The 21,306-nt window shown below is 49.2% G+C and overlaps 1 protein-coding gene across 2 annotated transcripts in view; it reads right to left on the bottom strand.

The window, feature by feature from the left end:
* SLC6A4 (solute carrier family 6 member 4) overlaps positions 1–21,306 on the bottom strand; it is a 47,185-nt gene that overhangs the window by 20,487 nt on the left and 5,392 nt on the right. Inside the window, exons 3-4 of one of the 2 annotated variants that reach the window (XM_019429677.2) lie at positions 2,950–3,404; positions 453–587 (exon numbers count right to left, since the gene is read on the bottom strand). In XM_019429677.2, the coding sequence (XP_019285222.1) occupies positions 453–587; positions 2,950–3,292 (478 nt within the window). In that variant the 5' untranslated portion in view covers positions 3,293–3,404. The remainder of the gene's footprint in view (positions 1–452; positions 588–2,949; positions 3,405–21,306) is intronic. The other variant, XM_019429678.2, reaches the window with a different exon arrangement.

Raw genomic sequence — 21,306 nt, 5'->3', positions numbered from 1 at the left:
CCACCAGACACCCAGGTTTACTTTTTTTATATAACATTTTTGAAAGTTTATTTATTTATTTTGAGAGAGAGCGCGCGCACGTGAGCAGGGGAGGGGCAGAGAGAGAGGGTGAGAGAGAGAATCCCAAGCAGGTTCCACATAGAGAGCCCCATGTGGGGCTCAAACTCACGAACCATGAGATCACAACCTGAGCCGAAACCAAGAGTCACTTAACTGACTGAGTCACCCAGGTGACCCCTCCAGGCATACTTTTAATTGCCATTTATTGTTTCCCTTTAACAATCTCATACCACTTAAATAGTCAAAAACTTCATTACTCAACTTATCTCCCAGAGATACCTGAAGGCCTAATTGATTCCAGAAGAGGGTCCCTAGCTTCCATATGTGGACAGAAATCACCTCTGCCCTGCAGGACCCACTCATACACCCACCCACTTAAGCCTTCCAGTTACCTTTGAAAATTGGGCAGATTTTCCTCCATATCGAAATGCATCCGTTTCGGTGGTATTGGCCTAGTGCGAGCTCCATGTAGAAGAGCGGGATCCCCCCAAAAACAGCCATGATGGTGTAGGGTAGGAGGAACGCTCCTGCGACAGATGAAAGACAATTTTATTCCCTGCCCACGTCCCTCCCAGGACAGCCCTACTGACTGGGCTCACACCAAGATTCACAGGGCCACCTGAGGCTCGAGTGTCATGAAGCCACGGTGTGCCGAGGGACCTCACATTGTGCCCCCCCCCCCCCCCCCCCCCGCTCTTAGTGCTCTACCAGAGCGCCACAGTGAATGGGGGTTTCAGGGAGTGCACGAAGGAGGCAGAGAGTGCTTGGAAAGGAAGCTGGACTTGGGACTCAACAGACCAGGTCCCAGAATTAGTCCCACTTCTAACCACCGGGAGGACCCTGAGCCACCTCTCCCCTCTGAACCTTTATTTTCCCTCCCCTATAAAAATGACAGAGTCGAGGGGTGCCTGGGTGGCTCAGTCAGTTGAGAGTCCGATTTCGGCTCAGGTCATGATGTCACGGTTTGTGAGTTTGAGCCCCGTATCGGACTCTGTGCTGACAGCTCAGAGCCTGGAGCCTGCTTCAGATTCTGTGTCTCCCTCTCTCTGCCCCACCTCCATTCACACTCTCTCTGTGTGTGTCTCTCTTTCTCAAAAGTAAATAAAAACATTAAAAAAAATTTTTTTTAAATGACAGGGTTCAGGTGGGCTGAGCTTCCCCAATCCAGCCACACGTAATAATCACCGGTGAGCTTAAGAACACACACCCACCATCCCCCTGAAGCAGAAATTCCAGATATGGTGTAAGACAAAAACTCTTAAGCTGCTCAAGTGATTCTGATGCAGCTGGTACACAGAGCGGAGTTCGAGACCCTTGGGACAGAACACCCATGACAACCCGTACAACAGTGGCAACAATCACCAAATTAGTATTTTTGTTCATCCGTACGTACTATCCCTGGCTCCAGATACTTGCTATTGATATTTGGTTGTAATTCCATAATTCTGCTGTGCCGGAATGCTCCCCTCCGGGCCACCTTTGCAGATGTGGCTGAAAAGGGTAGTTCGTCACAGAATGAGGAAGTGTGGGGTGGTTGTGTCACTGGAGATGCTGGTGTATCTTGGTTCTCATGGCTGACGCAGAATGTGGAAAACCTAGGTGGCGACTGCTCACCTGCAGCCTGAGTTTTAGCCCACAGGGTGGGTCAGCGGTGATTTTCCCTGATAATGTTCTCTCCCGTAAAGTGCTCTGAACTCAGAAACCTGAAGTCAGTGCAACTCAGAAAGGTCCCACCTGACTTAGAATCATGCTGGGTAAATCTGGCTTGAGAATAAGAACCACGTTGTGTTCTCAGGATGGCATCTGTCCAGCTTTATAGTGGGGAATTGATGTAGAAGAAACGTCACCAGTGACCCAACCCCTTATATAAAGCTCAGGCTAAAGGTGAGCCCTTGCAGGCTGGAGATAAGGTGACTCCAACTTCTGCTCCTCCCAGGCAGGGGGTGCTGGCCTTCCCCAGCCCCCACCCCACCCCTCACCCCTGAACTGCCTTTGCAGCTGCAAGGACCAAGGTCCTTAAAAAATGTGGCAAATCCTGGCCACTCTGCATCAGGCCATCGGACATGAGGAAGGACACTAATGAATTCTCCCCCAAACCTTGTTTTAGCTGCCCTACCAAATCAGAGTCCAGAGCTTCTGTCAAAATAAAGATTGACTGATTTGACCTCCATTTCTCGTCCTTTTCCCACTTTGATAGCAAGTCCATTGTCAACACAGAGGCCCCATACCTACTCACTCTTCTCCACTCTCCTCTTTGGGGCTCCCATATCCATGCCTCCAGTCAGCTACTGGTTTTGATAATCTACAAGTTAACTGCTCTGAAGGTAGAAGGAGGAATAAGAAGTAGTCTCTAGCCTCAAAAATGCAGCACAAAAATGTAGATATATCCATGTATGATTTAGGTTAGCAGCAATGCCATGCTGTGGCTGGGTTCAGCTCTAGATCATGCTCAGATTCTAACTCCAGACTCTGGACCTGGGCTGACACCCTTCTCTGACCCGGGAGGGCCTGGGACCCTGGAGCCACTTCCCAACGTTTCCTTACACAGACGTAACCTCTCTGGACTCGCTGCAAGAGTGCAGCTTGGATGATGCAGGGATGAGAAGGGGGCTCTGCCACAAACGACGCACTAAGGAGGCTGAAAGCCTGGCGAGGTTGGGTTTGGGAGAGCTTTTACCCAACTTCATAACCCAGAGAGCCCCAGACATGCTGACTTAGCATTTTGGCTTCCTGGGGACTTGTCTTTTGGACTAGCTTGAAAGTCTGAGCAATCATGTTCCCAGATTCCTCAGTTAAGACAGAAAAGACATGATTTCTGTTCTGGCCTCCCAAGAGGATTTACAGACCATCCCTCGGACACAGCCTCTGCTCGTAGCCCATGATACTGACCCCCTCCATTCTGGTAACATATGTAAGGAAAGCGCCAGACGTTGCCCAGGTCCACGGCATAGCCAATGACCGAGAGGAGGAAATCCATCTTCTTGCCCCAGGTCTCCCGTTCCCCTCGATGAGCCTCAGCCACTAGGGAGGTGGTGGCAGCCGGAATGGAGTGCTGAGTGTCATCTTCTGCACCAGGGCTTGGAACTGCTGAGTACCCATTGGAGATTTGGCCAGACTCCACCTTATCCTCGGGGACAGGCACACCCTTCTGTAGAACTCCATTTTCCTGACAATCGTCTTTATCCTTACAGGCTGACAGCTCCTTCTGGGAATTTAAGGGCGTGGTATCCATCCTGCTGGCTAGGAGATGATACTGACACCCATCTGCCGAGGACCCGAACCGAATCCTCAGTGCTCAGATGCGTGGGTCTCCTCAGAGCTTTATACCAATGGGATTGAGAGCTCTGTTGGAAAGGCACAGACAGCACGGAATTATGCATTTTACTCATCTTTGGTATTAACATCAACAAACATCTTAAACTGCATTAACCAATGGGATTACAAATGCCTCTGTCAAGCATGAAACGTTCTGTCTGCTGTAGGATAGTCAATAAAATCAACTACAGTTTTCAACCTACATGAGGTATCAAAGCACAATCAAGTAATTTGGGAAGGAAAAACCAAAACAACAAAACAAACAAAATAGACAGCAAGTCACCAAGGTCTTGCACAGGCTCTATTTAAGAACAAAGTACTGACATCACTCTGAGGGGCTGGAATTGCATCCTGGGGTTTACCAGTAACTCGGAAGAGTGTGAGAAGAGGGCTTGCTTCAACAAAGCTTCGCAGAGCACTTACCTTGTCCTGGACGCGGTGCTGGGAAAAGAATAACAAAGAAAGAAGCGGTTTTTGCCTGCAAATAGGTTAGGACAATCCTCTCCGTCTTTTAAGCTGAACATGCCATATGTTTTATATAAATTGTAAGTATGACTTTGAAAGGAAAAGAGCAAAGGCACGAGGTGAAAAGGCCACCCTGTGGGAGGCACCACTAGCTCCTTAGCTCTGGGCTTGTTCACTCTTCCTGCAGCCCAGCTCTTAGAGATGCCAGCTGCTTCTGGCTGTGTCCAGGCCATCAGCGCTCCGCTGTTCACGTTGTGCCTCTACAAGTCCGACAGGCTTGAAGCGGCGCCACTGCTCACCATTTATTCTGCCTGCCTCTCCTAAGGTGAGTCCACCTGTTACTTCGCAGCCGTGGGCAGGTGGGATCACTTCTCCCCTAGGCCGGAAGAGCCAGGGAGAACAGCATGCAGGGTAGAGATGCCAGCATGACTGGTGTCTCTGTCCCCAAGCGCCTCGGTGGAGAGGGCTGGCCGGGAACTCGGCACCACCATATCCCTGCCGGGGGCCGAGGTGTAGAGAAGTCAGCTCGGCAATCCAGATCGAGGCCTCACACGTCAAACATGGGGTAGAAATCTGAGCCCTTTTGGACTTTAAACCTATGACCTGTTATAAAGTAGTACGGAGCCAAGACCTTCCATCTAACTTCATTTCATCTGGGCCTGAACTTTTCAAGTTCTTGAAATGGTCTGGGACTTGAAACACATTTCTGCTTAGCTCAGGTCACTTTCTACCTTTCTAGATGCCTGGTATCACTATTCACAACTGAAAAGATCTGATATTACCCCTTCAGAGCCAACAGTTGGAGGATGGCTAGAAATTGGTAACTAATAAAAATGGCTGAGTATGTCTCCTACCTACTTGGGGCTTTCAGGGACTAGAACTTAACTATCCACATGTGGGAACGTGAAGACGAAAATGTAGTGAAAAATTAGAACACAAAGCAGTAGATTCACACCGATGACGACATACCTAAATACTGGCAAGGATTAGAAATGAACACGAGAGGATGCAAGTAATTAGCGTTTTGTGTTCATTGGGTTCTTTTTTCTGTAAAGTAGAAAATTTTAAAGGGATTGATTGTTGCCAAAAATATTACAGCAACAAGAGAGAAACCAGCTCCATAGATCTAGGGTGTGTGTGTGTGTGTGTGTGTGTGTGTGTGTGTGTGTGGATGGGGGTGGGTGTCTTGGGTTCTCCCCTATCCAGCTACTCGGTCCCTACCCCCTGACCCTATCCGGGGCTCACGGATGCAAACACCACTCACCGAAGAACATGAATTTCTGACCAAGAGTGTTCTAGGTAAAACCCCATTTGGCTCATCTTGACGCTGTTCTCCAGCCTCTCCCTGTCCGCTTCTCTGGACTTTTAAAATTAACCACACATTCTCTCATCCACCATAAGTAACCATGTACCAGGCTGAGGGATTTTTTTGAAGGTTCATTTTTTTCCCCAGGTCCCCTGGTTGGCTCAGTTATTTAAGCGTCCAGCTCTTGGTTTTGGCTCAGGTCATGATCTTACAGTTCATCGGATCAAGCCCCACATCAGGCTCTGCACTGACAGTGTGGAGCCTGCTTGAGATTTTCCCTCTACCTCTCTTTCTGCCCTTCCCCACTTCCGTCCCCCCACCCCTCTCTCTCTCAAAAATAAATAAGTAAATAAACTTATTTAAAAAAATAAAGTTCTTGGGGCACCTGGGTGGCTCAGTCGGTTAAGTGTCTAACTTTGGCTCACGTCATGATCTCACGGTCCGTGGGTTCGAGCCCGCGTTGGGCTCTGTGCTGACAGCTCAGAGCCTGGAGACTGCTTTGGATGCTGTGTCTCCCTCTCTCTCTGCTCTTCCCCCACTCATGCTCTGTCTCTGTCTCAAAAATAAATAAACATTAAAAAAAATTTTTTTTAATAGAAAAATAAAATAAAGTTCTTTTTTTTTCAAGAGAAAGATGATGAGGTGTCAGTGTATTTAAACACACAGCTAAATTAAACCTGAACTTTGTGGTCCCTGGCTGTGTTGTTTGAAGAAGGTCTCTGTACTTCCCTTTGGCCTATATCAATGCTGTGTTCTCCACATTAAATACTGAAGAACTTGAAGATCAGATGACAGAGATAAAGAACTTTACCATGTGCAGCCAGATGATACTCAACAAACAAAGCCAGCCCATCACTGAGATTCCTTTTTCCCCCAACTTCAAAATTGTACCCCAAATTTTCTGCAGGAACTTCTTCCTATCTTTAATACTCCTCTAGTTTCAATGCTCCTCTAGTTTAAACTGCCACTCATGGCACCTGGCCGGCTCAGTCGGTGGAGTGTGTGACTCTTGATCTTGGGGTCATGAGTTTGAGCCCTACCGTTGGGTGTAGAGGTTACTTAAAACAAAACAAAACAAAACAAAAAACTGCAGCTCAAAGATCTTCCTCTGGCGCATCCACCACGGTCTATGGGACGGAAACATCACCCATCTCCGAAGAATACAGTGGCAGAGGGAATACACACTTTGCCATCCTAGCAACTCTGTCGCCTTTCTGATGTGAGAGTCAAGTGATTTGTTCTAGATTTCATGTAATCTCTCCCTTGGGGCATTCTGCAGGGGAGCTGGAAGATGTGTGTGTGTTAGTGAACTTTTTTGGACAATGTATGTTCTTCAGTACCTTCCCCTAAGGCAACCAATCTTGATTTCTTGGCATCTGTCATGAGCAGCTTCTAGACAAATAACGTGCTCTCTATTTTTGTTCTGAGCATTACAAAGATCTTGTTTCCTGAAATATCCCCCCGCACTTTTTTTTAATTGCATCAACAGCCTGAAATGGTTCAAGTTGTAAGAAAGCCTGTTAAGAGCGATCCATGACTTCAGGTGGTCTCTCTGTCCACCCAGCTCTGCTTTCTAGGGTTCTTCTATTGTGCTTGCACCCCCAATCGCTTATGTGCAAACATAAGTTACAGCCACCCAAAGCCACCAGACAGGTGGGAGATGCACATCTCCTTTTCTTCAATTCATTCCTCTGCCTCTCCCAATTGGAAGAAGCTCCTCCCAGTTACTCACCCAGTTGGCCAGGAGAAGATGGCCTGGCCTGGACCCCCTTCTGCCTGCAGGATGCTCCTACTTGTGGGTCCCACTCTCCCTTCCTACTTTTCTGATTCGACAGAGCACTGGCCACCCTTTTCTACTGAGATCAGCAGGTAACAGTTGAGAGCAAGCCACCCGGGAACACAGAAGTAAGAGTTAAGAATATTGGTTTCTAAGAATGTTCCCTTAAAAGCTTTCTTTTTACAAGATATTTTTATCCTGCTGGGTAGAGATTGCAAACGAGGTCAATATGACAGCTGTGACCTCCACTCAGTAGCCTTTGAGTTTCTCCGTGGCCAGAAAAAGCCCCAGAAGCCCTTCCTCTGCACCTCGAATGTGTGCCCTTGTGCCAGGCTGAGCAGGTGACAGGCTGTGGGTGGTGCCACATAACCCCAGTCCTCAGTGGGATGACAACCTCACATGCAGGACTCTCATCCCCATCTCTGCACACGGGCAGCACAACGGTGTCATTGACAGGCTGGCAGTCAACTTTCTGCTCACACCCTGCTTCCTCCCAGCCTAGAGGGGGGGCTAATTCACTCCACCTCCCCAACTCTACCCCAGTATAAAAGGGATTGTTTCCATTTAAACTTCTTCTGATCAAATCTCTATTCCTCTTTTCACAAACTCTGTCTCTGTAGCCAGGGGAACCAGTATGTGAACAAGTGTGTAATTATAGTGATTAGTCATGAAACCACCCAGACCTTTGGAAATGTCCATGACCCTACTTGTCTGTTTGACATACATCAGCACATTCTAAGCAGAAACACTATAGAAATGTTGTACTTTGACTTCACTTGTGGAGATCACAGTGAGTTCATTTCTCAGGACGCTCAGTTTTCATTTCCAAAAACAAAACAAAACAAAACAAAACCCAATGTGAATTATGGGTTTACCACTGAGATAAGATTAATTATAGGTCATATAGCCAAGTGGCAATTTGCATTCACTATTCAGAGAGAGAGTCTGAAGTTCCCAAGACACCTCCCGAGGGTGACAGGAAAGCTCTGGTGTCTATTTATACGAGGGTGACAGGAAAGCTCTGGGCCGGCATGGAGCCGGGCCCTCTGCCACACAGCAACACTAATTCTACAAAGACACACCGTGTGCCTAGTACAAGCTAGGCTCTTCGAGGCAAGGCAGCCACTGTCCTGCCTTCACGGAGCTCACGGCACAAGGCCAAAATCTGACTGTGGGAGAAACGGTACTTCTGTCTAAGGAGGGAGAGGCGGGCGCTGCTCCACAGTGCTGCTGTGCACCCTTCTGTAAACAGAGGTTTCTGCCGACCTGATGCAGCATGTTGAGATGCCTCACACTGCCAGCTCCAAGGTGCCCTCAGATTTTCAAAGCCCTTCTTTTGTTCCTTTGTGCAGCTTCTGTCCCAGAACCCCAGACTGCAGTCAGTTCTGGCTCACAGTCTCCACACTGTAAGACGGTGGTTTGTATTTGTATCTGCAGGGACTCCTGGCTCACCTTACAAACAAAACAGACTTCAGGATGTGAATGGAGACAGCAGGGAAAACCTGCTTGTTTCTGGACAAAGGGGGTAGACATGAACTCCACTATCCCAACCAAAGAATTCCTTATGTGAGACAGTCGGACAGTTTAATTTTCTGGAGAGGAATTAAATAGTCTAAAACCAGGGTGCCTGGGTGGCTCAGTTGGTTAAGCCTCCGACTTTGGCTCAGGTCATGATCTTGCGGTTCATGAGTTCAAGCCCCACATCAGGCCGTCTGCTCTCAGAGCAGAGCCTGGAGCCTGCTTCAGATTCTGTGTGTGTGTGTGTGTCTCTCTCTGCCCCTACCCTGCTGGCACTCTCTCTCTCTCTCTCTCTCTCTCAAAAATAAACATTTAATAAATAGTCTAAAATCCTTAGGGCTGTTTGAGCCAGTTACCATGAGAAAGGACAAGGGTCTCTGTCCAGAACTTTCCCTGCCTGGGACAGAGTAGCTGTGAACTTCTCTTTAATAAAAGAAATGGATTTGGCATAGGTAGGCATAAATAGCCCTCCTTTAGTGAACATGAGTGGCTGAGCCTAGACTAACCACCGTCATGAGGCATCACATAACATTTCTTGTGTCCACACCTCATGGCTCTCCTGTGGAATCCGCAGTGGAATCCCAGATCCACCACTTACTGGCAATGTGACTTGGGGCAGGTCACTTAACCTCTCTGAGCTTTCATTTCCTTATGTGTAAAAGCAGGCCATTAAAATTCTCACTTCCTAAAGGCTGTTGTGGGAAATGAGGTACGACAAATGTTTAACTTAGTGTCCAGTGCATGGAAAGCATCAATAAATGAGAGTGAATTGATGGTCACAATGCCACCACATATATGCAACCCATTTTACTTTTCAGCTTCACACCCCAGTCAAGGGAACTGAGGCCCAAAGGCTAAGTGACTCCTAGCCCACAGCACAATGGAAGGAAAGGCTTCCGGCCCCTTCCACGCCTGCCTGGTTTGTGCTTGCTCCTCTCCATCAGTTACTCTCCTTGGGGTCTCTGGGAAACTGGCAAACAGCAGATTCTTAGGCTGCTGTCCCAGAGATTATAATTCAAGAGATCCATGTGGGTGCTGCATGCTTTACAAGCACCCAGGTTATCAGGGGCAGGTGGGCCACCGAGCATGCCCAGTGCATCCCTACCCTGCACCCTTGCTCCCCCCCAATTATGCTGCATCCCTTGAGGCCTGGCTTAAGTTTCTATCTACACCCTCCATGAAGCATTGCTTACCACCCCAGCCCAATTACTGCACAATTACCAATGTGTCGTTTATCAATGGTTGTTATGGACCATTAGTTATCCTTCTATGTCTATTTACTTTGTATGCCCTGGAACCAGGGGCCATGGCTTACACATCTCTGTGCTCAAATACTCGCTGACTGGTGTGCGCACTGTGCAGCTCCCAGCGAGGAGGCGCTATTTCGGGTTTCCTGGGCGCAGGCCCTAGGGAGCCACAGCCTCCATGCCGGCAGTTTTGAGCCTCAGGAGAGACACTCCTCTTTCTTGCCCCTCTGGGGCCCATTCTCAGGGGCCTTGCCCCTCCTCACCCATCAGGAAGATATGCTGTGCATCTTGGGGGCAGAAGGAAGACTGTCACAACAATCGTTTTAATGGACTATGGACCAGAAAAGACTGACATGTCTGGGATTAAAGAAGAGCCTGGGTTGTGCTTTTAGACTTTGAAACAAGTACCAGCAGGCACGCCCGTCAACGGTCTGTGTTCCAAACACTCACTTGTGCCTTGCTTGTTTGGAACTTGCAATGTATTTTCTACCTACAGAAATAAATCTTGTTAAGTGGTGGTTAGCCTCCTGAACTAGCTTACAAAATCCTAGTTTAACTGTCAAATACTGAAACACCTAAAATGTAAGCTATGGAACACAGCCCTGCCAAGTCTTACAGAATGGGGTGGGGGGACAGTGAAAGTGATTACGAATTACTGGTCATCTATCACCTATCTATCTTTTTAAAAATTTAATTAAAACAATTTTTTAATGTTTATTTATTTTTGAGGGAGAGAGAGACAGGGCATGAGTGAGGAAGGGGCAGAGAGAGAGAGAGAGAGAGACAGACAGACAGCAGACAGAATCTGAAGTAGGCTCCAGGCTCTGAGCTGTCAGCACAGAGCCCAATGTGGGGCTTGAACCCACAAACCTCAAGATCATGACCTGAGCTGAAGTCAGATGCTTAACTTTTTTTTTTTTTTTTTTTTTAATTTTGAGAGAGAGAGAGAGAGCCATGGAAAGGGACAGGGGACAGGGAGAGAGAATCCACACTCACTGCAGAGCCTGATGCGGGGCTTGATCCCAGAACTCTGGGATCACGACCTGAGCCGAAATCAAGTCAGATGCTCAGTCGACTGAACCACCCAGGCGCCCCGATCATCTTTCTTAACATTCTTTCTGATTCTTAAGAAACTCTAAATGTAAGGACAGGACAAGGAAGTACAGAGACTCCCATGCAGATTCTGTGGCGGTGTCTTTCAGGCTCCTTTATTAGAGCTGTAGAAGGTGATGACACAATTTTGTTATTACATTTAACTTCACAATTTACAACTTCTTGTGGAAAACAAAATTGCTGCCACTGTGTTGCAGTGTGACCTAGGCTGGGAAAGGAGTTGGGAAACTCAAACAGGTGATGTGGTTAGGAGGGGTTAGGAGTGTTGCTGACACCTTTATTGTTGTCATAATGCCATTTATGCAATAAGTAGAAATCAAGATTTAAAAAACATTTCCAAACACAGGTTTTCTCTTCCTTGATATGAAGTCTTGCGTTAAAACTACTTTCATGTAAAACAGACATGATTAGACCCACAAAGAGAGCCAAGAGAGAGACTGGCGGGAAAGAGACAAAACCAGCCCCAGGGAGGGGGTATTATGAAAGGAGGGTGGATTTACCTGTGGCAGCTGAACGAAGTGGAGAGAGAAGGCAGGAGAAAGGGATCTGAAGTGGAATTAAGTACAGTGTGAGTGATGGAGGCAAGAGGGAAGGAAGAGCTGGGCCCATTTCTTTGGGTGGGGCAGGGAGCGGCGGTGGGGGGGACACACAGGGGAGAGACATGGGGTCAAGCAGCAGAGCAGAGGGGGCCGTAGAGGCCACAAGATGTTTGTGACTCAGGTAACGCTGCTTGAAGGGGCCTTTACTCTTAGGTCAAGAAGTTCTGAAATGCGCTTTACAATGTGTCACACACAGTTTGGATTCATGAAAATCCGTTCAGCATTACACAGCACTGATCCAGTCCTCAGATGCACTGAGATGAGGGCAAGAGGTTCCAAACCCTAGGAGTTCGTGGTTTCAAGACGTGACCCTCTGCACTTCCCTTACTACTGAGATAGTAAGGGAAACTTAAATATGGGCTGTATAATTTGCAATGACATCTATGGAGCTAGAGTGTATTTGATAAGCAATATGATTTCACTCCTCTGTGAAATTGAAGAAACACAACAGATGAACATATGCAAAGGCGGGGAAAGAGAAGAGAGGGAAGCAAAACAGAAGAGACCCAAATACAGAGAACAAACTGAGGGTTGCTGGAGGGGTGTTGAGTAGGGGATGGACTAAATGGGGGATGGGCATTAAGGAGGGCACTTGTGAGGAGCACTGGATGTTGTATGTAAGTGATGAATCACTAAATCCTACACCTGAAACCAATATTACTCTATATGTTAACTACCTAGAATTTAAGTAAAAACTTGAAAAAAAAAGAGGAAAAAAATAAACTGAAATTAAAATAAATAAATAAAGACTATATATTTGATAAAAATATATTATCAACGTTGTTTCCCAAATGTGATAATAATGGGGCTCTGCTTATGTAGAAGAATCTCCTTGTCCTTAGCAGACAAGAGAGGACATATTTAGATGTCTGCAAATTCTCAGAGATTCAACCAAAAAATTATATAATATACAGATCGTATAATTATTACATGAATTATATCACATATTACAGAAAGTGTATTGAACTATATTACACATGCAAAAATTAGAGAGCGTGCATGCACAAATGTGACAATATGTTAATAGCTGGTGACTCTGGGTGAAGTTTCACTGGACCATTTCCCTGACTTTTCAGTTGAAGTTTTTCAACTGGCGGGAGGAAAGAAGTTCTAGCCCTGGGAGGGCTGGGGAACCTCTGGTCAGTCAAACCTCCCTGCGGGCCGGGCTGGAGCACCCAGAATAGCTTATCTCCACTCTCCCGGCAGTGCCTACCCGCCCCTTTCCTCCGGCCCAGCTCCTTTCCTCTGAAGCGAGGAAAAGAGCCAGCTAACTTGATTAGTGTTTAAAAACAACACACCCAGGGGGAAAGGAGAGAACAGAAGTACAGGAGACTCAAGTTTCTGGATGGGCTTGAATAAGCCACGGGGGACCTGGAGCACCTCCAGCTCTGCCCCTCCCTAAATTCGAGGGAGTCCCTTAGTTAGAGGGAAAAAGTCTGTTTAGTTTATTTTCATTCAGCAGCTTAGTAGTAACGGAAAAAAAATGTTCTTTTTCTTTGAATAGGCCCAGAAAAATCACACAAAACTGCAAGAAGGCAAAGGTCTGCTGACTTGCTCCCTCCTATCCAGCCCACCTACCAGCCACCCCACCCCCCACTCCCCTCTGGCACAGCACACAACTGACTTTTCCAGATTTGCCACTTGGCCTTGTCACAACCTCCCCCAGGCACCCACCTCACCTCTTCCCTCCCTATCTCAAAAAAGGACATAAAGAACTGGACCTCAGGATCCCGGGAGACCTCCCCCATGCCATCAACCACCTGGCAGTGCCTGGGGCCCAGGCCACTGGGCTGGCTCTGGGACATTGCCTCCTTGTCTACACATTGCTGGGGTTCATCTCTGTTCTGCAGGCTAGGGGGCTCCGGGGTTAATGAAAGGATATCCACTCCTAGCTTTTAAAATGCCTATGGCTTAGGGGCACCTGGCTGGCTCAGTTGGTGGGGTGTGTGACTCTTGATCTTGGGGTTGTGAGCCCCGCAATGGGCGTAGGGATTATTTAAACATTCGCTCTTAGGGGCGCCTGGGTGGCTCAGTTGGTTGAGCATCCGACTTTAGCTCAGGTCATGATTTCTCGGTTTGTGAGTTTGAGCCCCACATCAGGCTTGCTGCTATGGTCATCCTGTCAGCCCACAGCCAGCCTCAGATCCTCTGTCCCCCTCTCTCTGCCCCTCCCCCGCTTGCACTCTCTCAAAAATAAACATTTAAAAAATAAATAAGATCTTAAAGATAAAAATCAAATAAATTAATTTTTAAAAAAGCCTATGATTAAATACCCACTAACAAGTACCCTAGGCCCAAGGTTGGGGTGGCAGCAAGGAAGCTGCTGCCAGGTGCCAGGGGAGCCAACAGGAAGGAGAAAATGAGGCAGACTGCCCCACACTGGCCTTCTCTCTACTCATTCTGTCACCACATAGATACAGGGCTGAGGAATCACTCGCTTGCCTTAAAAACATGTTATTGACATCAGTAAATGAGCATTCATCCTCCCATTCACCAACAGCCAACGGAGGTCAAGCTTGAGGGAATGTCCCTGCACAGAGACATTCCTCAGAGATGATTTCTGCAAGCGGGCCCAAGTCAGTACCATGAGCTCTGCCTAGAAATAAGAGGGCCGTGTCAGCCTGTGGTGGGTCTTGTGCCCACCCCAGAAAAGCAGTTCACCCTCTGCCTAGGTTTCTTCTCAAGGCTGGTTTCATCTATTTTCCAGCTGGGTCCCTCCTAGGATGAATTTTCTTTCCTTAGCGTGCCCGTTAAGGTTAAGCCCAGAAACGGATTCACCACAGGCGTGGGGTGAGTCAGTTTCACTTGCCCCAGGAATGGAGACATGGGTGACTTATTGTATCTTTGACTCCACACCCAAGCCTGTTACTGTTACATGGGATACCGCAAACCTCAGAGGCGTACAGCCGACTGTCCACAGCTCTGTGACTGGAAAGAAAATCGGCACAGCCCAAATCTGTACTGCCGAGAAGCTGTCTCCAACACACCGCGCCCTGGGCGTATTGCAAAAGGGAGGTGGGGAGCTGGGAAACTGTGGCTTGTTTGTCATTGAGGTCTGGGACTTGGCTGGTGCACGGCAGCATGTGCCTTAGAGTGAAACCTGAGGTGTCCCCAGTGGGCCCCGATTTGACTGCAACATCTGGGTAGAGTCCCAGCACTCCGGGCATTTCCCACTATCGTTTCAAGTCCTGTTTGCCTAAAGCAGAGAGATTAGGGTCACAGTCACAGAATGAGTTGGAGGGGACTCAGACCTCATGTTAGGCAGGGCGCCCCCTCCAGCCCCTCACTTAGAGCCGAGGACTGTGACACCCAGAAGGGTTGATCTTCGTCAGGAAGCACAAAGTCTGAGGTACCTCCTTGGACAGAAAAATTACCGCATAATTTTCCCTTTGGCTACACAGACATCTTTCTTTAAAAAGTCAAATCATGACCATATCCCACTGATTCATTAAAGCCAAATGAAAATTAAACGTCTTCAGGCAGCCCTGCCTTTGTTCTTTCAAATAAAACCATTTGATGACTATGAAGGAGAAGGACCGGCCACTTAGTGACTGAATTTCTGGAATTACCTGTGTTTCTCTTTGGAAGGGAACATCAGGGATGTTTCTGCAAGCCTGCCATTGGAGACAACCGCCTCCAGCCAAGCACCCCTCTTCCGAGGCCACATCGCCCATTAGTGAACTCTTTGACATGCCTCTCCAGGTTTCATCAAAATGCTCAGACGACTCTAAAAAGCCCCCAAAGAGGAATTTCTGAGGTTTTGCTAAGTCCGTTAAAACTGCAACATTATTCTGTCTTCATCCTCACCCCTCTGCCCACCCTCAGTGTATGTTTCTTAAGAGGCTGAAAGAAACAGGTTTGAGTATCTGTGCTGCTGTTACATTCCTGAAATGTCCCACATGGATCACCAAAGTGCTGAGGGGACTTTTGATTAATTGCGAAGCAGTCTCAATCCGCTCTTATTCAGCTTTCGTGAAAAAACAAAACAAAACAAAACAAAAAAACCATGCACGAAAAGGCTTGCTTAATTTGCAAAAGCCCCTTAAGAACCAGACTCTCATAGGCGCCCGGAAGCAGCCACCCCCACCCCAGGTAGGAAAACCACCTTTGGGCATCAGTGGCCACACAAAAGCAAGGAATGCGACAGAGTCAAAGCTGTGTGTTTCCCTCCACTCCTAAAAACCCTAACACTAATGCTGCCATAGTGCCCCTCCGTTTAATTAAACACAAATCCCAACGTTGCTTTCTTAGACATTTTTCCTATGTAACTGAAGGCAAAACACATTAAATATTTGATCTAGTCTTACCATGATGAGAGCTAGCAGGCTCATAAATAATCCATTGACCTGGTTCATTTTTCTGAGCAAAAATGATCACAAAAATACATACACACAAGCGTTTGCAAAGTCTGACTCTTAGAAATTCTACCCCTCTCAAGTTCTTCAGAACCCCAGTGGAAAAAGAAATTCTTTATGCAAAAGACCCAAAAAGGAAACTGCTCCTCGGGGTTCTTTAGCTCCAGAGAGTGTTTTCACTTAGTTAAATGTACAGTTATTTTTTTTTTTTTAAGCAATTGATGGTTACAGCTTTCAACCATGTAAAACAGCTCGTTGGCGGTTGAGTTTCCCATAAATTCTGAATGGCCTGTGAGCTGTCTGAGCGTGCATCAGCTCTGCCAGTTAAACAACCCAAGCGCAGGGAGACTCATCCCACTTAAGAGTCATTCAGAGATTTCTCTAGATGTTTGGGCATTTATGTCAACCAGAACTCACCCTGCCGAAATGCCTTTGCACAAAGCCACCTGCACACCACAGCGGTAAGTAAGGATCAAACAGAAGCCGTGGGTTCAAACTAAAGCAACTTTTCCCAACGCGCAGGACAGCACTTAGCTTAATATGGTCTTTACAGGGTCTTGCTCTGGTGCTCAGGACATCAAAAAAGCCGCCTGCGTCCGTAGACAAAGGAGCCCTCCAGGTCCCCTCGTCCGCTCGGCGCTCGCTAGTCCCGGGCGCTCCGGCTATTCCCACCCGTCCTCCCCGCAAGGGCAGCGGCAGGGCAAGGAGCCCACCGCGCGGCGCACGCCCTCGCCCTCGCCCCGGGAGGCACCGCGGGCTGACTTGCGAGTTCGCAGAGAGGAAAGGCGAACCCACCTGCCGGGAGACCGTGGGGAGGCTGGTCCGGGGCTCTCTGAGGCGGGGCAACCCTCGCGCCCTCGAGGCACCAGGGGCGCCGCTGCCTGTACTGGAGCTGGCGCCCAAGCGGCCGTATTTGTACTCTCGTTCTCTCACATGGTCTGATCTCTAGATATCCGCCGCCAAAGAGCTCTTTAAGAATTTTTGCGTCACTTTGAGCCGCAGAAACTTTACGGGTGTCCCCGGTCGTGCCTCGGCCTCCCACCTGGGGTAGGGGTGGCCGCCCGGGGGCTCGCCGAGGGTGGGGGGCTGCGCCGTACGGGGGAGGGGCAGCAGGGGGCGGGGCCCCGGGGGACGTGAGGGGAACACGCTTCCTAGGGGGACGGTGCTCTAGGAGGCGGGGAAACCCTGGGGTGGTGGGGGGCTGGCAGAAGGCCGAGCAGAGCAGAGATTCCCAACTTGCTGGCTCTAACCTTTCGGGGGAGGGGGCTGCTCCACAACCGACAGGTGTATTTCCTTCCCCACCAACTTCTCCCCGAACTGGGTTTAGGTTTCTGTTCAAAGTCACTTATTCAGAGCAATCTTTCTAGACCACGGACACCTCCCCATCACCCACGTCCCGAATCCTGCTCTGTTTTTCTTTCCTAGGACTTGCACCTGGCATTCCCGAGTTTATCTGGCTCCACTGTGGGATGTGCGCTTGGCCAGAAAGGCCCTTGTCTAATTTCTGGCTATCTCCAAGAACCCCAGCAGTGCCCAGCCTGGTGGCTCACACTAAATCCTGGCAGACAGAATGAATGAATTCTTTCTCGTTTTGCTAACCCGCCACACATCAGAGCTGTCTCAGAACAGATAGTATGGGTGGTGATCTGCAGAAGTGGATATGCCTGTGGTGTTGCTGGGGTGGATAAATTACTACAATATCTTAATTATCTCAAGAGGTTCAACAGGAGCTTATTGTTTTGAATCATATTAATATACTCCTTTGATAACTTTTTTTTTTTTTTTTTAAGTTTAAAAATGAATTTCAGGGGTGATGGGTGGCTCAGTTGGTTAAGCCTCCAACTTCAGCTCTGGTCATGATCTTGCTTTGTGGGTTTGAGCCCTACATCAGGCTCTGTGCTAACAGCTCAGCCAGAGACTAGAGCCTGCTTCAGTTTCTGTGTCTCCCTCTCCCTCTGCTCCTCATCCCCCTCTCAAAAATAAATAAAACAAAAAAAATTTTTTTAAATGAATTTCATGTTATTGGCTGTATTGTCTTTTCAGCAAAATTATATTTTACATTTGAAAAGAATAGACGGAGTACTTGCTTTGGGATGTCCCTGAGGAAGAGATGAGAGGGGAGGGGAAACCACCTCCCTCCTCCCAAAGGGGGCCAGGGATGGGGCAGAGTAGAAGGAAGAAAGGAATTACAAGCTTGCAGCCCCTATGTGCATGGAGGGACTGAACCCACAAAGCAGAGCGCGCACTGAGCTGAGTGGAGCCAGTGTCAGCGGGAGCAGGCGGGGTCCCCAACCTGGGAGGAATCAGTGTGAGGCTTTGGTGCCACCTAGACGTCAGGGTGGCGATTGCAAGGGGCCGGGGCTGCTCTGGTGAGCCAGCTGGCATCCAGGGCGGCAGAGCCAGGCTGGTGATTCCTGCGCAAGATTGGGAATTTCACCTCAGGCCAAATCCCCAGGAGGCAGGGGCCCATGTGAGCACCTCCCCCTTTCAGATGAACAAGTTGATGCACCCAGGGCTCTGCTTGGCCTTCTTAAACTCATGTGTAAGCACAGTATGAACAAGGGGCTACACAAAAGTAGGGCGCCCGTCTGAAGAGGGGGAGGGGCAGAGCTAAGGAAGGAGGAGACCAAGAGTGGGACCACAGGCTGTAGGAAGCAGTGGGGGTGACTTCAGCCTTTGGCTAAGGCTCTACCCGATCTGTCCTCCACCTTGGTTCCAACGTGGCTTTTTAAGACCACTTGATAGTCTCGCGATCCTGTTGACCCCACCACTCCTGGCCTTTTTTCTAGATCCTAATACCCATTTCTGCTCAGCCACTCCAGGGCCCTCTTGGTACTGCCTTCTTTGGTGCTATACTGGCCTAGAGAGTGGGAATCCCATGGATCTGGGTTAAATCTCGGCTCTGACCCTCTACTGCCTGTGTGGGTTTGTTCCCATGCAGGGTAAGTTCCTTTACCTCAACCTTCTGGCCTTTGAGTCCCTGGTCTGTAAAATAGGGATTCTGTGAGTGGTGGGCACCGCCCACTGGGGGGTGTGAAGGGGGGAAGGATCCCTCCCACTGTGCACTTCTCCTCCCCAGGGAGACTTCCCCCATCTCCTCTCTGGCCTTGGACCACCTTGGACCACCCAGGCCTAACGTCTCTCCTCTTGCTCCCTGCCTGAGGGTGCTACCAGAAAAAGCTATTAGACTTATACAGACTGCACCCTTTCCTCGTTCCTTCACTGCCTCCCTGGCAGAGTCCATACAAAATGTCCCAGATGGTCCATCTTCTCTCTAAACACGTGCTTTCTCTTCCTCTTGTCTCTGTGGGTGCCACCAATGAAACATCACTTAGCCTCAGCTGCCCCACCTTCACCTCAACGGATCTGAATCCAGCCCCTCTCTCTTCCCTAAAGCGAACTCTTCCCTGTCCTGCCTCTCACCCTCACTGCCACAACTGCCCAGTCATCCCCAGAAGCTGACTCTCCCCTGTGAAGATCCCCCAGTTCTGGCACCCTATTCCCTCTGCCTGTGAAGCTCCACTCCACTGCCCATCCTCCTTCCACATCAGGGCGAGTGGACAGATGTCATGGTCTATTGCCAAGCCAGGGCAGCCTGTACCCTTCCCCATCGTCCATCTCCATCACACAGCACCTTCCTGACCTGGGCACCTGCTCCATGCCAGGCAGAGGAAGACAGGAGCTGTGCCCTTCGGAGTCAGGCAGGAGGTCTGTGCTGAACACAGGAGGCAGCAGGGAGACTGGAATGGGAGAGGCATGAGGAAAGCGGTGTTTCAGGGAAGGATCCCATGGCTCCTCCAACCTGGGCTAGAGGACCAGCGGGGCAATGGGGGTGCTGGAGGCAGACAGGTTCCTTAGCAAGTAAGGAGTGAGGCCGGGAGGCACTAGTACAGACAGGGAGGAGGTGGAAGTGAGAAATCAGGAGAACCTGTGAAGCCCAGCCACTGGTTACCCTGTTGCCAAAGCGATGGGGCTGTCAAAGACTCCGTGAACCTGGGTGAACTTGGGTGGCTGGGTGAGGAGCCCTGCCAGGCAATTGTGGTTCAGCAAGAATTTCTCTTACTTCCGCTAGCACTAGCCTAGAGATAGCGGGGGCTCCACAGAATAAACACAGCCCTCTCTCCCTCCCCACACATAAACACTGCTACCAAGAAGACCCACTTTCTGGGTGTCTCAAGGCTCAGCAAACCGTTCTCCTGTGGAGCCAGACCAGAAGAAACCCTGTAAGTCCAATCCTCTCCCTCCAGAACGCCAAGTGCCCTCTGTGTGCCTTGCTCTGTTCTGGTTAACACAGTAACGGAAGATGAGGCCCACCCCTTCTTGTGGGCCTTTCCCCAGCCTTTCTAGCCTTTATGGTGTCTGTCTGCTCCATCCCTTCCAAAGCACCCCACCCCTTGATTTTTCAGGGAGGTGACACAGTTTTGGAGACTCTGTTCATGTTCAAGCATGTGCAGAAGACAGCACCTGCAGGGCAGGATTTGCTGCTACTGTGAACCCCCAGAGGGCTGGGCAGGCATTCCCCTGCACCAGGGCCTCCTGGATCCAGATGAAACAAGGAAAGAGGATGGGAGGGGCAGCCCCATCCGGAGTGCCAGGAGGGTGACCTCGCCAGGGCTCGGGCAGGAGTGGAAGGCTGTGTCAGGCTCAGTCCTGATAAAGATGCTTTGGTCACCTTTCCTGGCCCCATTCTCTTTCATTCCTTTTGAGCCTCCTGCCTTTGCTAAACCACCCTCTTCCCCCACAGTTTACAGTGATGGTGACTACCCCATGCTCTATCTGTAATATCTTTGAAGCAGGGTTTTGATGTTTACTTCCTTCCTACAGAATTTCCTCCTCTGACTGGGGACACCCTTAGCCGGGGCCACATTCTGGAGGACAGCTGTTTTTTCGCCTTCTACCTTGGCAGAGAAGTGTCAGTCGGGAGAAGGGTGGAGTCCCAAGGGAGGGCCCCCACAGCCCTGTGTGCACCTGGGATATAGCCCTTTGACCTCTCCGACATGCCCACCTCTGAGGCTCTGAGTTCCCAAGGGAAGGGCCTTTCTACCTCTCTCCATGTCTCAGCACACAGGAGGACCCGCGAGCACAGGTACTGCCAGTGAATGACAAGGAAATGCTTTTTACTCTTGACAGACTCGGAAGTGCCATTAAAACCAGGGCCCTGGCAGCTGGCAAGGAAATCCTGACACACCCAACAACAGAGTGCCCCCCAGCTGGTGGAAAGGGTGAGGCAGATTTGTCTGGGCTGTTTGGGGAGGTTCACAAGATTTATTGTTCAACGAGAAAAAAAGCAAACCACCAAACAGGTGTTACTCAGTTTGCCGAGCAGGGGGAAGCTGATGAGGTACATTGAAATCTGAGTATATACCAGTGAAAAAGAAGAACAGGAGGAGGGGGAGAAAAGAGAGAAGGAAGGAAGAAAAAAGACAGACAGAAAGAACACAGGAAGACATTCTAGAAGCCCCAAGCCTTATCACAGAGCAGGGCAGAACCTGAAGGCTTTCTCAGGGGCGCGGCTGCACCTCACCGGGTATAGACGGTAACTTCCAGGCCA

The sequence above is a fragment of the Panthera pardus genome, unplaced genomic scaffold, assembly GCF_024362965.1.
Source record: "Panthera pardus isolate Hobbes unplaced genomic scaffold, ASM2436296v1 HiC_scaffold_3, whole genome shotgun sequence".
In the NCBI taxonomy this organism is placed as follows: domain Eukaryota; kingdom Metazoa; phylum Chordata; class Mammalia; order Carnivora; family Felidae; genus Panthera; species Panthera pardus.
Note: the sequence above shows the minus strand (reverse complement) of the source record. Positions and strands in the feature narration are given on the sequence as shown.